Genomic DNA, 16,035 nt, shown 5'->3' on the forward strand with positions numbered 1-16,035 from the left:
CGCTCTTTCTCCCCTGGCTCTGTTTAGTTTTGCTCCCCAGCCTGAGGTACCAGAGCTGTGGTTCAGAGGCTCCTGGAGGCCACCTGATGCTGAGGCCTACACCCTTGTTTGCTTTGCTTGGTGTTCAGAGCCTGGAATGCTGCCTGACATGTTGATGCTCACAGAACATTTATTCTGTGCATGAATGAGGATCCACCAAAAAGTTGGCAGAAAGAAAGCAAGAGGATACCCAAGGTCTGGGTGGCCAACAGTCTGTCCAGAGAAACAGATGAGGAATAAGAATATATTTATTTTAGCCTTTGGGGTTGGCCCATCCCAGGTCTTTGGAGTGTACTATCCATTGACTGTTTAATAAAAGATCTGTCTGTTTGCAAAAAAGAATTTATTTGTTCCAGACACATTAGGCACAACAGTTTGAAATGTAACAAATGGACAAATGTAGCATTTAGATACTGGAATGTTTGGAAAGAGAATTTCTGAAAATGATGACTCTGTGCTACCATGTATGTGAGTCTTCAAATTCAAAAATTCTGTATTTTTTTCATTTGTATATGATAAGGTGTGGAATAGGAAATGGCAACCCACCAGTATTCTTGCCTGGAAAGTTCTATGGACAGAGGAGCCTGGTGGCCTACAGTCCATGAGGTCACAAAAGGGTTAGACACGACTGAAGCACATGATAAGGTGTAACTGTGCATGAGCACACGCGTGTGCACGTGCGCGCACACACATACACACACGCACACATGCACACACACACGTATGTTCCCTATTTTGTTCTTCTAGCATTTTGTTCTTTCTGCTAAAGCCAGTAATTCAAGACATTTGCAACAGAGGGCAGAATTGTGTAAGAAATTTAAATGCCTTTTATTTATTGCCCGAAAATCACTCCCAAATACAAATGGCAACAACGTATGGATTGAGCTATAGAAATACTCTTTTTTGACTCCTTGGTTTTCAGATTTTACTTGTGGAAGTTAGTCAAAGGCCTTGACTTATTTTTCATGCGGTAGTTTAAGATACTCGGTAATATATGTAAACTTTAATATTAATAAAAGCAGGTGTGCTGATCCTTTGAGAGAAAAACAGTGAAATAGAGATAAGTATTTAATGTTTAACTCTTTTATCAAGATTAAATGATAGGCATTCTTTGTTCCTCTCCAAATATGCTTTAGGATTATTGACTTTTCTTTCTACTCTAGTGTTGGAATGCAGGCTTTTTAAGGTTACTGCTGCTGACAAATGCCGATTAATATTCTTTATTGCAAGATTTCTGAAGCTTCTGGGCAAGACCAGTGAAGCGGAAGAGTTATTCTTGAGCATTGAGAACATGTTACTGCAGGTAAATTGGGAAATAATTTTTAAAATCCTCTATTGTTATTCAATTTATGTTAGATATTTTCAGGTATCATTTACCTTTGTTCACTTACAATTTCATCCACAAAGAGAGGAAGTAATGAATAATAAATAATCATTACTTATGTCGATCAGTGAGGAATCTTTGATTTTAATCTGTGCCCCAAACTGTGTATTAGTGATGACAAGCAATAAATAGATGGGAGGTACGATTGAATGAATGAATACCCATAGGTGTCATTTTGGAGAAGAGGAATGTAAAAAAACAAGGGGTGAAGTGAGTAGTGGATTGAAATAAACTAATAAAATACTGGTTAAAGAGTTGGTTATACTTTTCAGAAAGATGTTGGGGAAGGTTGATTATCTTGTTCCTATTATTGATTTACATTTCCCAAAATAGAAACTTTTGGGCTTGTTGAATACAATGAAACTTTCACTCATAACATAAAACTATAACTGTTCTTAGGATGACATTTAATGGCCCTTTAAAAACTATTTACCAATTGTAGTAGTTTTTGGACCAAGGGTAGTATAACCCAAGACAAAGCTATTTTTGCTTGAAAACAAAGGCCTTCACCTTCTCATAAAGGTCTATCTGTGTCCCATCAACACACATCTTTCTAAAAGGAATTCCATCTAAAGAGATGCGTAAGACTCTAGATCTGCAAGCCCCTTTATTGCAGAGGCCGTGCTTATTTATCTTCCATGCTGTATTACAACCTCTTCAGTGCTTAGTAAATGTGACAAATGAATCAATGAGCTAACTTGAATTTGCAATACTTTGTGTCCTTAGAAGGTAGCATTGGAGTAGTGCAGGAGCCTGGGCTATTTACAGACTGACCCAAATTTAAAGTGCTTTGGCACTTAATGCTGTGCAACTTTGGCAAGAATGTGAACCTCTGACTCAGAGTTCTTCATTGTTGAGGGTTCTGAGATCTGTCTCCTGAGCTGTTAACAGGGTGAAGTAAGCAGGTGCACAAAGCACTTCTCACAATGTGTGCACATAATGAGGTCTTAAGGTCTTTTTATTACCTTCCATGGGTTAAAAAGTAACCGAGGCCTAGGCTACAGATAATGCATTTGATTTGAGCTATCTCGACCTCTCTTGCATTTTGACAGAGTAGAGTCCAGTGACTCTCTGATATCTTATGATTATGGAATTCCCCCTGCACCAAATTTTTTTCGTCATGAGGTCTAAGTTTTCATCACTGACGTGTCTTCTTGGAAAGCACCAATTATGTTATTAGGTCATCACTGAGGGCCTGATTTCAGCCTTTCTCTCAGTCAGTCACGTATTCATTCACTCAGTCAGTCGCTCACTCACCCACTCACTCATTTTCTCACTCAGTCCTCCATTTACTCATTCATCCAGTCATTGCCTTATTTATTCACTGAGCCATTTGCTAATTCATCCACTCACTCACTCATTCCCTCATTCATTCAGTCATCTATCCACTTAGCCAGTCACTTATTTACTCACTCATTCTCTCACTTGGCCATTCATTTATTCATTCACCTGGTCACTCAGACATTCACTCAGCAAACCTTCACTGAGGGTCTTGCCCAGCCTGAGCTCTGTGCTGGGGGTTGGGGTGATAGCAGCAGGTGAGGCAGACACAGTTTTTACCCTCATAGAGCTCCTAGTCTAGCTAGAAGTCACTGCCAGCATTTCCATCAGTGATGAAGCGTAACCTGTGGAGTAGGTGGGGTGAAGGGAGGCGGTGGCTGCTCAGGAAGTGTGACAAAGCTGAGACATTCAGAGAGGATTTCCCACTTCAGAGACTCCTTTTGGAGGCATCAATCTTATGATTTTATTCTCAAAATATTTTTGCAACAGTGCTTTAGGACTAACTACCACGGAGACGAAAAGAATTATTTTTAGGCTCTGAAGGCATTTCCAAAAGAGAAGTTCTAAAACTATTTTTGGCAATAACAACTTCTTTGAAACATGTGCTGAATATTTTTTAGGGGAAAGAGCTTGTTATTTGTGCTATATACATTCTGTACCACACCACTTTTGTAATTTCCTTCGATTAGGTTATTTTAAAATTTGATGCAAGCGTTTTCCACTGGGAGGCAGCTTTGTTTCTGAAGGAAGATTGGTGATGTTAAAGACATTTTTGGTGGTCACAACCTGCGAGGGATGGTTGCTAATGGCATCCAGTGAGTAGAGGCCAGGGATGCTCTATAACGTTTTACACTGCCCAGACCAGCCCTGCCCCCCAGCCCACACCCACCCAGAGCAAAGTATTATATGGCACAGAAATCAATAGTGCTGAAGCTGAGAAACCCTGATTTAAAGTAGTAAGTATGCTTACTAAAAAACTAAGTCTCATGACCCTCTCTTTAGTACTTACCAGTAGGTGCACTGGGCCACAGGAAAACTAAAGGATGCTTGTGTGAAGGGGCCTCTGTTTGTGCATCAGAGGCTCACTTGTTAAGAAAAAGTACAGAGCAGAGCTTTGGAGACAGGCTAGTCTGTGTTGGACACCCTTGTTCTCCTATTTGCTAGCCATGTGAACTCGGGTGATTGATGTAACCTCACTGAGCCTCAGCTTCCCTGCCTGTAAGAGAGAAGTAATAATCCCCATTTCCTAGGGTTTCTGTAAATATCCACTGAAGTCATGTATGGTGAGAGTTTCGCTTGGTCAGGGCTCCATAGGTGGTAGCCAGTACAGACCATGGCCCAAGAATGCTTCACAATCACTGTGCAGATCAACAAATGTTTACTGAATATGCACAAACCACAAGGCTCAATTCTTGGGCATGGGGTCTCTGCCCTCAAGAAGCAGATGGTCTGGAGCAAGAGGGAAATAAAAGGCATGTCTTCATAAAGAAGATGCTGATGGTATATAGCTGCATTTGACCAATTAGTATTTCTGGCAATGTGGTTGGGGAGAAAGGACCACCATGGCCTGGTGGTGTGTTGGGAGCTGTCATTCTCCCTGGGATAGGGGGTTCTGCCCCACTCAGACTGATTCAAAACATGGCCATGACATGGGGAGAAACCAAGGAAACCCTGAGGATTTGCATCTGGTTGACGGACTTGGGGGAATTCAAAGAGGAAGCTGGTTTTGGAGGGACGATGATGAATTTTTAACATTTACACTGCTGAGTCTTCAGTTCAGGAAAGATATTCAGGTGGAGTGTCAAGCCAGCTGGGAAATGCAGGATTGGAAATCTGGAAAGAGACTGGAGAGATGTCTACATACATGTGGATGCTGAAACCACAGGAGGAAACAGGATCTCTGATTGACAGTAGGAATTGGTTACTGGGAAATTACTTACCCTTAAAAGGAGGAAAGGGAAAGAACCTGTACAGGAGTGAGATATTGGAAGAGAATCAGGACAGCCTAGTTCCCCCAAATCAAAGAGGGAGTGGCTGATAGCATCAGTTGCTGCTTAGAGGTCTGGATAAATGAGGACTGAAAGAAGGACCCTGGGCCTGGTGATTGAAAGTCAGTGGTAACCCCTGAGATAGAAGGGGGGTGTAGTGGGAAGAACCAATCTGCAGAGCTTAAGAGGTGAATGTGTGGTAATGAAATGGGAATGTGCATGTATTGATACCCATTTGAGAAGTGTTAGTAAAAGGTGAAAGATGAACAATCAGAATATTACCAGGTTCAGGTTAGGTTTGATCCAGGATATATGCCGGGGTTCAGCCCCGGCTGATCCAGGGTGTTCGAAGGGGGGATGGCGTCGGAGACCTATTTAATTATTTATTCATCAAAGATATAAAGAGTAATAGAATGAGGATAGCTCAGTAGGAAAATTCAGTGGAGAAAAGAGGCTGAGTAGCTTGGTTTACGCGGGGGACCAATAAAACTTCAAGACAAGAAGTTTGCACCACTTACATAGGCCACAGACGTCCTTCCGTTCTCCTGAAGGAGAGGAGACACTGAGGCCTCCCCAGTTGGATCTTAGAAGCCCAGGCATAATTAATAAGCATGGCGGGTTCCACGCTCCAGATGGAGACTCAGCCAGAGTGAGAGAGAGAGCGACATGGGGAGACCAGTCTTTCGAGGAACTGATCCCAATTCTTTATTTTCCATGGTCTACTTTTATACACTGAGATGTTATGCAAAAGTCACACGGGGTCAGCAGTCCTGACTTTTATCAAAGTCAGGTGCTTCATACAAATGTATACAGAGGTCTTAGGGGTGTGACATCATCTTCTGGCCAGGGGGCCTGCTGACAATTTATGACCCTCTCCTTGTGACAGCAGTCGGTCAACCAGGACATTTATTTCTCCAGGGTGATTATTCTTAAAACAGATGCCACCCAAATAAAGTTACATTCCTATAGGGTGAGGGTGTAGTGGGTTTTAGTTAAGGAAAGAATTTACTTAGCCTAAGGTCTAATGTGATTAATATCAAAGGTTAATACTTATTTCTTCTATATATTCATTAATGTGTGTAAGGGCAGGGGATATGGAGACTTAGCAACAAACATTGGCTCAACAAATGAAAAACCCTTTACCAATACAATTTCTAATCAGCCTATTATACTTATACTAATAGTTTTCTAACTTTTCTAAAGAACCTGCTTTTAGAAGGTTTAAAGCATCTCGTGCCTCTCACGGTTGGAAGGCTGTGAGCAATCACATGTGGCCGGACAAGCCTGTCAGGCAGGCTAGAGAACCTTCAGAGGAGTTTGTAGGTTAAAACACTCTTGTCACGCCCAGAAGTTTTTATTAACTGGAGCTCTAGGTTAACTCCTTCTCCGAAAGAGGTGGTGGGGGACAGCCCCCCGTAAAGTTAGAGGTGTAGGTGGGAGCACAAAGTAGTAAAGCAGGCAGGCTCTGGTTATGGGGGTAGAAGCTCGAGAATTTCCAGGGGGACTCCTGAGGCTCGATCCCGCCTTTGCGTATGTCGAGCCTCCTTCCTCATGACCTTTGCCACGGGCGGAGTGCCTCACTGTGGCCCCCAACAGATATATGTATTTGTGTGGAGCAGGAAATGACCCAGAGAGAGGGGTGGATTGGAGATGCTGGTGGGGACGTGATGAGGAGGACTTGACTCCCAAGAGCTAGGGAAGGAGCAGGCCCTTGGTAAGGAGGTTGGGTATCCCTTCCTCTGGAATAGACAGGATGGAAAAAATGGGTGAAAGCACTGCTAATTTTAAATTGAAAAGAAAAGGGAAGTGAGGTATACCAGAGACTGTAATTTCCCAATATCTGGTCCCCCTTTCATAGTAAGTTATGTTCCCACCCTCCTCATCAAATGACGGGAAAGAAGACTACATTTTCTATCATCTGTTGAAGCAAGATATGAGTACCTGCCTAAGTTTTGGCTGATGGGATTTAAATCAAGGTGCTGAGGATAACTTCTGAGAAGTTTCCATGAAGTGAAGGGTGTGGCTTTCCTTTCCTCTTTTCTCCTTGTTGCTGTTTGGATTGTGGATGTGATGGCTGGAGACGGAGCAGCCATTTTAGACCAAGAGGCATCCTTGGGAATGGAGGTCAGGCAAGGTCAAACAGTGAGATAAGAGAAACCATGTCTCTGACATTATGGTGTGTCATCCACTTCCTGACAGTTGCATTAGAGAGAAATCAAGCCACTGTTAATATGGGTTTTCTGTTACTTGTACCCAGTCATAATCTTAATCAGTATCTGAGGGCAATCTTTCAGAGTAGTCTTGATCTCAGTAAAGTCAGCATGCAGGCCATCTTAAAGTGGAGGATGGACAGTGTGAACATTAGGGCTGAGATCTAGGATAGCTGCTGAGAAGGGGGGCTCTTTGAAAGATACCCATGAGGGAATGTAAAAGACTGCAGGCCTATGTGCCTAGGGACTCCACACCACTGACAGCTGCCTTCAGGACTGAGGTCAGGATTTCAGAGTAGGTATAACCTGTTTGAAGGACACTTACTGGAAAGCTCTGGGTTAAGCCGCAGAAGGTAACTTTCAATTGGTACAGGACAGCAGAAAGAATTCCCTGATGGAGACAGGCTCAGTCAGTGAGTACATTTCAGTGCAGCATGAAGTATTACATAACCATGGATAATGGTGCTGCTGTCTATTTGAATAGGGCCTCTTAATTGCCAAACACATTCACAGATACTCTTGTTAATATAAAGTCTTCTGAAATGAGATATTAATAATAAGATAACTCATCACTAGCTCTCTTTTGAAAGATTATAACCAACTAGTGTATTCTTAGGAGAAGGCAATGGCACCCCACTCCAGTACTCTTGCCTGGAAAATCCCATGGATGGAGGAGCCTGGTGGGCTGCAGTCCATGCTAAGGGTCGGACACGACTGAGCGATTTCACTTTCACTTTTCACTTTCCTGCATTGGAGAAGGAAATGGCAACCCACTCCAGTGTTCTTGCCTGGAGAATCCCAGGGACGGGGGGAGCCTGGTGGGCCGCTGTCTATGAGGTCACACGGAGTCGGACACGACTGAAGTGACTTAGCAGCAGCAGCAGTGTATTCTTATGTATTTATAAGATTTTGATAGAGGTTTGATTTACAGTAATGAAGTTTAAGTATCCGTGAAATAAACATGCTAAACCAGGAAGGAGAATTGAAGTTCATGTCTTTAAGCAAAAATGTATCAAACATGAAGTTAGCAGGGACTTCCCTAGTGGTCCAGTGGTTAAGAATCTGCCTTGCAATGCAGGGTATGTGGGTTTGATCCCTGGTCAAGAAAGTAAGATTCCACTTGCCCAGAGCAACTAAGACCACGCTCCACAACTAGAGAGTCCGTGTGCTGCGATGAAAGACTTTACATGCCGCGACTAAGAGCCAATTCAGCAAAAAAAAAACCCCAAAAAAACCCAAAAAACATAAACAAAAAAACCCAAACCAAACAAAACCCCATAAAGTTAGCAGATCTCTGGTCACAATTGAATTCAAGAGTCACGCAGATGGTGATTTTAGGTGTTTGATTGAATTTTAGATAACACCTCCTCCGTGAGCTTTAATAGATGTGAGACATCACCGTGTTATTCCCACCTTCAAAAAAAATTACCATTAACTAACAACTTGCGAAAACATGTTCCAAAGATTAGTTTTGGTTTGCAGTGTCTCCCCATAAACGTGTCACTATAACAAACACTCGGTAAGTATTTAAAATTCCCCGAGACCTGCTGTGAAGCGTGCCATCTTTTGCGAGTTCATTATGCAATGAGCTTTCTCCGGCGGGTATCTGGTGGCTGTGCCTGGTCTAATGCTGTGTCCCCTCACGAGTGTGTTCTCTTTCCTTATGTGTAGAGTCCGTCCATGACCAAAATGCTTCCCAGAGTGCAGAATGCTATCGGGGAGCTCTGTCTGGAAATAGGGATGACTCAGGAAGGCTTCCAGTATTTCCAGAAAGCGTGGTTCAACCTGCTGGAATTTTCATCCAGAAATTTAAAAGACAACCAGGACTTGGTAAAGCAAAAAGGTAGGGTGGGCACATGGAGAGGGCATCACTTCTTCTGGTTCAGAGTCAGACTCCTGGGCTCTTACCAACCATGAAGACAGGGAACCGGGCATGCGAGCTGTGTTTGCTTGATTTTTTTGGTGGGCATGTGAGGGTTGACCCTGAGCACTCCTCCTGTGACAGGCCATCCTTTCGGCATGTGGGAGCCTGTTGTGACACACCTCATACTGCTTTGAGCAGTAAGGGGACCACTGGCTGTGAAGCCAGCCTTTCTGTGTTCAAATCCCACCTCTCCACTTACTGTCCTTTTGCTCTTATTTATTTATCTATTATTTTTATTTTTAGGCTTTTTGCTTTTATTTACTTGTTAAGTTTGTTTTTATTTTTTGACTCTCAGACTTAAATTGAAGAAAGTAGGGAAAACCACTACACCATTCAGGTATGACCTAAATCAAATCCCTTATGATTATGCAGTGGAAGTGGGAAATAGATTTAAGGGACTAGATCTGATAGACAGAGTGCCTGGTGAACTATGGACGGAGGTTCGTGACATTGTACAGGAGACAGGGATCAAGACCCATCCCCAAGAAAAAGAAATGCAAAAAAGCAAAATGGCTGTCTGAGGAGGCCTTACAAATAGCTGTGAAAAGAAGAGAAGTGAAAAACAAAGGAGAAAAGAAAAGATATACCCATTTGAATGCAGAGTTCCAAAGAATAGCAAGGAGAGATAAGAAGTCTTCCTCAATGATCAGTGCAAAGAAATAGAGGAAAACAACAGAATGGGACAGACTAGAGATCTCTTCAAGAAAATTAGAGATATAAAGGGAACATTTCACGCAAAGATGGGCTCGATAAAGGACAGAAATGGTATGGACCCAAGAGAAGCAGAAGATATTAAAAAGAGGAGGTGAGAATACACAGAACTGTACAAAAAAGATTTTCAAGACCCAGATAATCATGATGATGTGATCACTCACCTAGAGCCAGACATCCTGGAATGCGACGTCAAGTGACCCTTAGGAAGCATCACTACGAACAAAGCTAGTGGAGGTGATGGAATTCCAGTTGAGCTATTTCAAATCCTAAAAGATAATGCTGTGAAAGTGCTGTACTCAATATGCCAGCAAATTTGGAAAACTCAGCAGTGTCCACAGGAATGGAAAAGGTCAGTTTTCATTCCAATCCCAAAGAGGGGCAATGCCAAAGAATGCTCAAACTACCGCACAATTGTACTCATGGCACACGCTACCAAAGTAATGCTCAAAATTCTCCAAGCCAGGCTTCAGCAATAAGTGAACCATGAACTTCAGGATGTTCCAGCTGGATTTAGAAAAGGCAGAGGAACCAGAGATCAAATTGCCAACATCTGCTGGATCATTAAAAAAGCAAGAGAGTTCCAGAAAAATATCTATTTCTGTTTTATTGACTATGCCAAAGCCTTTGACTGTGTGGGTCACAACGAACTGTGGAAAATTCTGAAAGAGAAGGGAATACCAGACCACCTGACCTGCCTCTTGAGAAACCTATATGCAGGTCAGGAAGCAACAGTTAGAATTGGACATGGAACAACAGACTGGTTCCAAATAGGAAAAGGAGTACATCAAGGCTATATATTGTCACCCTGCTTATTTAACTTATATGCAGAGTACATCATGAGAAATGCTGGACTGGAAGAAGCACAAGCTGGAATCAAGATTGCTGGGAAAAATATCAATAACCTCAGATATGCAGATGACATCACCCTTATGGCAGAAAGTAAAGAAGAACTAAAGAGCCTCATGATGAAAGTGAAGGAGGAGAGTGAAAAAGTTTGCTTAAATCTCAATATTCAGAAAACTAAGATCATCGGACCCGGTCCCATCACTTCATGGAAAATAGATGGGGAAACAGTGTCAGACTTTATTTTTTTGGGCTCCAAAATCACTGCAGATGGTGACTGCAGCCTTGACATTAAAAGACACTTACTCCTTGGAAGGAAAGTTATGACCAACCTAGACAGCATATTAAAAAGTAGAGACATTACTTTGCCAACAGAGGTCCATCTAGTCAAAGCTATGGTTTTTCCAACAGTCATGTATGTATGTGAGAGTTGGACTATAAAGAAAGCTGAGCACCAAAGAATTGATGCTTTTGAACTGTAGTGTTGGAGAAGAGTCTTAAGAGTCCCTTGGACTGCAAGGAGATCCAACCAGTCCATCTTAAAGGAGATCAGTCCTGAGTGTTCATTGGAAGGACTGATGTTGAAGCTGAAACTCCAATACTTTGGCCACCTGATGCAAAGAGCTGACTCATTTGAAAAGACCCTGATGCTGGGAAAGGTTTACAATCAGACAACGAATAAGGACTCTAGACTTATGTCATATTTAAATAGCTATGTCAATTAGCTTCTGTTGTATAGCAAACCACCCTGAAACTCAACAGGTCAAAAACCAACAACCACTTGTTTTTGCCCGTGTGTATGGGCCACCAAGGGGATCCCCTTCGTCTGGGCTGGGCTCATGCAAGCTTCTGCAACCCAGCTGGCAGGGCCAGTGGGCTCCAACTCTCAGAACACCTCACCCTGATGTCTGGTGGCAACAGGGTTCTGGGCACGAGCTGCTCATCGTTCAGGAAATAGCCCAGTCCTGCTCCCCTGGGGGCCCGCAGAATTCCAAGAGTGAGAGCACATGTTTATGCCTAAACTGAGAACTGGCACAGCACCCTCTTACTCTGCATGTGGTTGGTCACAGCAAGTCGCCAGGCTTCAGTCCGGGGCCAAGAAAGAGACTCTGACCTCTGCATGGGAGGAGGTGCAGGGTGGCATTGCCAAGGGGAGAGTTGGGTACAGGTTGGCGTGGAGAATTACAGCTGTCTTCACAGTCTGCTGTAAGATTTAAGGTCACCTTGGGAAAGTTACTTACCCTCTCTGCATTTCACCTGTAAATCCACCTTGACAGTAATAGTTAACATTCGTTTCGTGCTTACTACGTACAAAGCACTTCATGTTCACGATCTCTTTTGTCTTCTGGTATACCTCCTGTGATTTTATATATATATATATATATATATACAGTTACTCCCATTTCACAGATGAGGAAACTGAAGGTCAGAGAGATGAAATAAAGTACGTCAGCTCCCAGCGCTGGCACCTCTGGTGCCAGGAGTCTGAGAGGCCTATCTGACTACTTATCTGGGCCTATCTGGCCCTAAGACCTGTCTGCAAAACTCATTGCTGTGCAGAATCTCTTCTAGTGTTGGCCTTTATAAAGCTCTGATGCTCCACATGTAGAGACTGGCTTCTAAGTCATCATCCTAATGCAGGCAGGCCTGGTTTCAGGCATGCTGGGACCTTGGTGAGCAGAGGAAAGCCATGTGGAAACCAGGGATACTTCTGTGGGTTCCAGGACTGGCCTCCTAGAGCCAGTTGGGCAATGAATGGGGTGCCATTGATGATGGGATGCTTTTTTTATAATTTAATGGTAATCTTTTATAGTTAAAGCTGAATTCCATAGTATAGGGATTTAAATCTGCCTTGTTTACTGCTGCTGCTGCTACTGCTGCTAAGTCGCTTCAGTCGTGTCGGACTCTGTGCGACCCCATAGACGGCAGCCCACCAGGCTCCTCTGTCCATGGGATTTTCCAGGCAAGAGTACTGGAGTGGGGGTGCCATTTACTGCTAGCAATGCTCTAATAACACCTTCTGGAAGCATATTTATAGTTTTATCTCTTTGCATAATAGAGTGTGGGCTTCCCTGGTGGCTCAGATGGTAAAGCGGTAAAGCATTTATCTGCAATGCGGGAGACCCGGGTTCGATCCCTGGGTCGGGAAAGTCGCCTGGAGAAGGAAATGGCAACCCACTCCAGTACTCTTGCCTGGAAAATTCCATGGATGGAGGAGCCTGGTAGGCTATAGTCCATGGGGTCGCAGAGTCGGACATGATTGAGTGACTTCACTTCAGTATTACAGAGGGTGGCTTGGAAAACTGTGGACTTCCCTGGTGGCTCAGCTGGTAAAGAATCTGCATGCAATGTGGGACACCTGGGTTTGATCCCCGGGTTGGGAAGATTGTCTGGAGAAATGAATGGCTGTCCATTCCAGTATTCTAGCCTGGAGAATTCCATGGACTGTATAGTTCATGGGGTCGCAAAGAGTTGGACATGACTGAGTGACTTTCATTTTCACTTTGGAAAACCATAAAACCTTCTACTTTTTAGAAGTGTCTTATTGTTAGCATATCTAACTCAAAATAACTAGCAAAATCTTAGGCCTTTGCAAAGGGTACATTTGATGTGTATCTAGGTACAGCGCGTTATTTATTAATTAGGTTTATGGGGCTTATTCATGTGTTTCTGTCATAAGGCTTTAATGTTTTGTTGTTCTTTATTCAAGGCTGTACCAGCTGCCTTTTGTAGAACTTGGTTACCATGATGACAGTTGGTCTCACCACATCCGTATTCTCTATGTCTGACCTGTTCATTTGTAAAATAGACTTGAATTTGGTTTCAATCTATTGTCTTTGTTCCTTGGCCCCATAACTGCTGCCCACATACAAAATTTGTTACTTGAAAACCAAGTCCTGTGCAATGTAGATCAGTAATTGATTTATTAAGAAAAAAACCCAACTATTGGCAGCGATGAAGAAATGCTATCAAATGCTCTGCCTAGTGACTTCTTAACTCTTCTGTAGGAAAAAGCCTGGAGCATCATCTTCTTTGCCAAAATTTATTCCCTGCAGGCAGAGTGCTGAACAACCTGGCAAAGTCAGCATCTGAGGAGTACTTAAAAGAAAACCATATTTTGCAATGTGCTACCGAAATTTCCAGCTTACTGGACAGCAATCCCTGCGACCAGGCCACCATGAAATACACCGAAGGTGTTCTAACGTAAGCATGTGTTTTTCTTGAAAAATGTCTTAGTTTTCTGTACTAGCTGTTATTGTTACAATTAATCTACTTAATCCATACTTGCCAATCCATGTCCCACCTGACTGATTGGGTTAAGAAAGGCTGAATTTTAGCATTTCTATCCTCTGGTTCAGTAGTTCTCAACCATGGGCAATTTCTTCCCCCTGGAACCTTTGGCAAAGGTCTGGAGACATGTTAGTTTGTCATGACTGGGGGCATTGCTCCTGGCAGCTAGCGGGTACAGGCCAGGAATGCTACTAAACATTATACACGGCACAGGACCCTCCACAACAAACTGTCCAACCCTAAAGGTCAATAGTAGAGATGTGGATGAACCTAGAGTCTGTCATACAAAGTGGAGTAAGTCAGAAAGAGAAACACCAAATATTGAATGTTAATGCACATATATGGAATCTGGAAGATGGTAGAGAGGAACCTATTTGCAGGGCAGCATTGGAGTTGCAGATGTGGAGAATGGACTTGTGGACACAGTTCGGGAAGGAGAAGGTAGGATGAGTCGAGAGGGTGCATTCATATATGTATACACTACCAGGTGTGAAATAGATAGCTAGTGGGAACCTGCAGTTTTGCACAGGGAGCTCAGCTCGGTGCTCTTTGATGACCTAGACTGATGGGATTGGGGTGGTGGTGGAAGGAAGGCTTGAGAGGAAGGGGAAAAATAGTGTCCCAGTTTCTCATGATGTATGCACATCTTATCAATCACTTTGAAAGCCTCAAATCTCTGCTGATACAAACTGTTGAGCTGTTTTGTGTCTCGAATACAAAGGACGTTTATGAGATTTGGTTTTGGAAGCACAACAAAGGTAGCCAACATGTATCGTGCCCAGTAAGTCACACACGTGTGCACTTTGTTTTCAGATTTGCTGCTGGAAACACTTGTCTTGCAAAAATGAAACTTCAGGAATGCTTAAATATCAGGAGAAATTTGTTTGGTGAGAAAAGCATCCTAGTTGGAGAAATTATGGAATTTTTAGCAGATTTACTGTTTTTCCCACTGAGACACAGTGAAAGGTAAGTTTTTATGAAATGTTTCAAGTCGTGTGTCTCCTTCCCCCCGCCCCCCTAAAAAAAAGCCCACGTTTGGCAGGGAGATCTGTACTCACTCATAGGGGTATCTCACTTCTTTGGCTCCAGCCTTGTCCAGAAAATGAGAGACTCACCAGGCCTGAGATTTCACCCTGATCTATTTGTCAGGATACTGAGCATCGTGAATTTGAAAGGCACTCTTAGTCACAAACCATGTAGAGGTTTTGGCAGGAGGAAAAGTAAAAAGGAGTACGGCGTCACACTCCCAGCATCACTCCTGGGTCTTGTGAGGAAAGGGGTTGTGCTTGAGGCCTCTGTGGAGTGTGGGTCTGTAGCATCATGCCTGCTGGTCTGTCTTGTGCAAGAGCCTGTTGCTGTCTCAGGCTGCGCTGTCCTGACACCCCTCCTTGCTGGGGAAGACCTCTTGCTCTCTTGCCATGTGTGGGGCTTTCCTCAGCTCCCCACACAAGGCACTGCTAAAGCTGTATTCATAGAACTTGTTAAAGAAAGGTAAGGCAGCCTTTATTCAGACCTTTCATGAGAGGCATACGGACCCCCGCAGTGGGGTCCTGCAGTTGAGACAGACAGGACTCAGCTCTGAATCAAGAAGGATTGGGTGGAGGAGGGGGGTGATCCATAGTGGATGGACAGTTACTAAGAGGAGACATGAAGGGCGGGGTGGGGGTAGACTCTGGGTAAACTGATCTAACAGGATTCTTGCTAAGGCAGGTCGGGGGGAGCAGAGGTCACTGTGGGACAGTGAGGGTGAGGAATCGGAGAAGGACGGTAATCAGATATCAAGCAGGGCTGAACTGACTGAGCAGGATCCTCGCTGAAGCCGGACAAGGCAGAGATGAACACAGAAGCCCAGAAGTTGAGGTCCAGTTGGGAACTGCTCAGGAGAGCCTGCATAGAGTTTGGTTAGGAGACTCTGTCGGCACCTGTGTTTTAAAGCAGGTTGTAGCTATCACCCTCTGGGTCTAATTCCTGTTAGATCTGCCAGGCAAGACCGTGTCTTCCTTTGACAGGCTGGTGTGAGTAAAGGTTCTCTGTGAGTCCACAGAGAGTCCATCACACCCTTCCTTCGGCCTGGCCTGCACCGTTTCACACACAGGTGAGCTGATTGAAGGGTCAGGGATGCTCTAAGTGAAATTATAAAATTTTGAGGTTTTGCTTTTGCAGCCCCTCCCTCTCCTCCCTATTCCCTGCCTTGCCTTTCACTTTCTGCTGTCTGCCATCCTGGAGAGCATGTTACTTACACCAGGGAGAGGACCTCTTCTGGCTTTTGCTCCCAAGAAGAATATGACATGAGTCATCTCTGGCACAGAACTGCAGATCACTATTAACCCTTTCCAAGAGTGGTGTGCGTGCTCAACTGTG

The 16,035-nt window shown here is 43.7% G+C and overlaps 1 protein-coding gene across 1 annotated transcript in view; it reads left to right on the forward strand.

The window, feature by feature from the left end:
* The window catches only part of LOC102404511 (putative tetratricopeptide repeat protein 41), a 79,533-nt gene that overhangs the window by 40,246 nt on the left and 23,252 nt on the right, over nucleotides 1-16,035 (forward strand). Inside the window, 4 exon segments of the mRNA XM_025283615.2 lie at nucleotides 1,203-1,342; nucleotides 8,574-8,745; nucleotides 13,440-13,587; nucleotides 14,488-14,640. Coding sequence (XP_025139400.2) covers nucleotides 1,203-1,342; nucleotides 8,574-8,745; nucleotides 13,440-13,587; nucleotides 14,488-14,640 — 613 coding nt within the window.

The sequence above is a fragment of the Bubalus bubalis genome, chromosome 4 (genome assembly GCF_019923935.1).
Source record: "Bubalus bubalis isolate 160015118507 breed Murrah chromosome 4, NDDB_SH_1, whole genome shotgun sequence".
In the NCBI taxonomy this organism is placed as follows: Eukaryota; Metazoa; Chordata; class Mammalia; order Artiodactyla; family Bovidae; genus Bubalus; species Bubalus bubalis.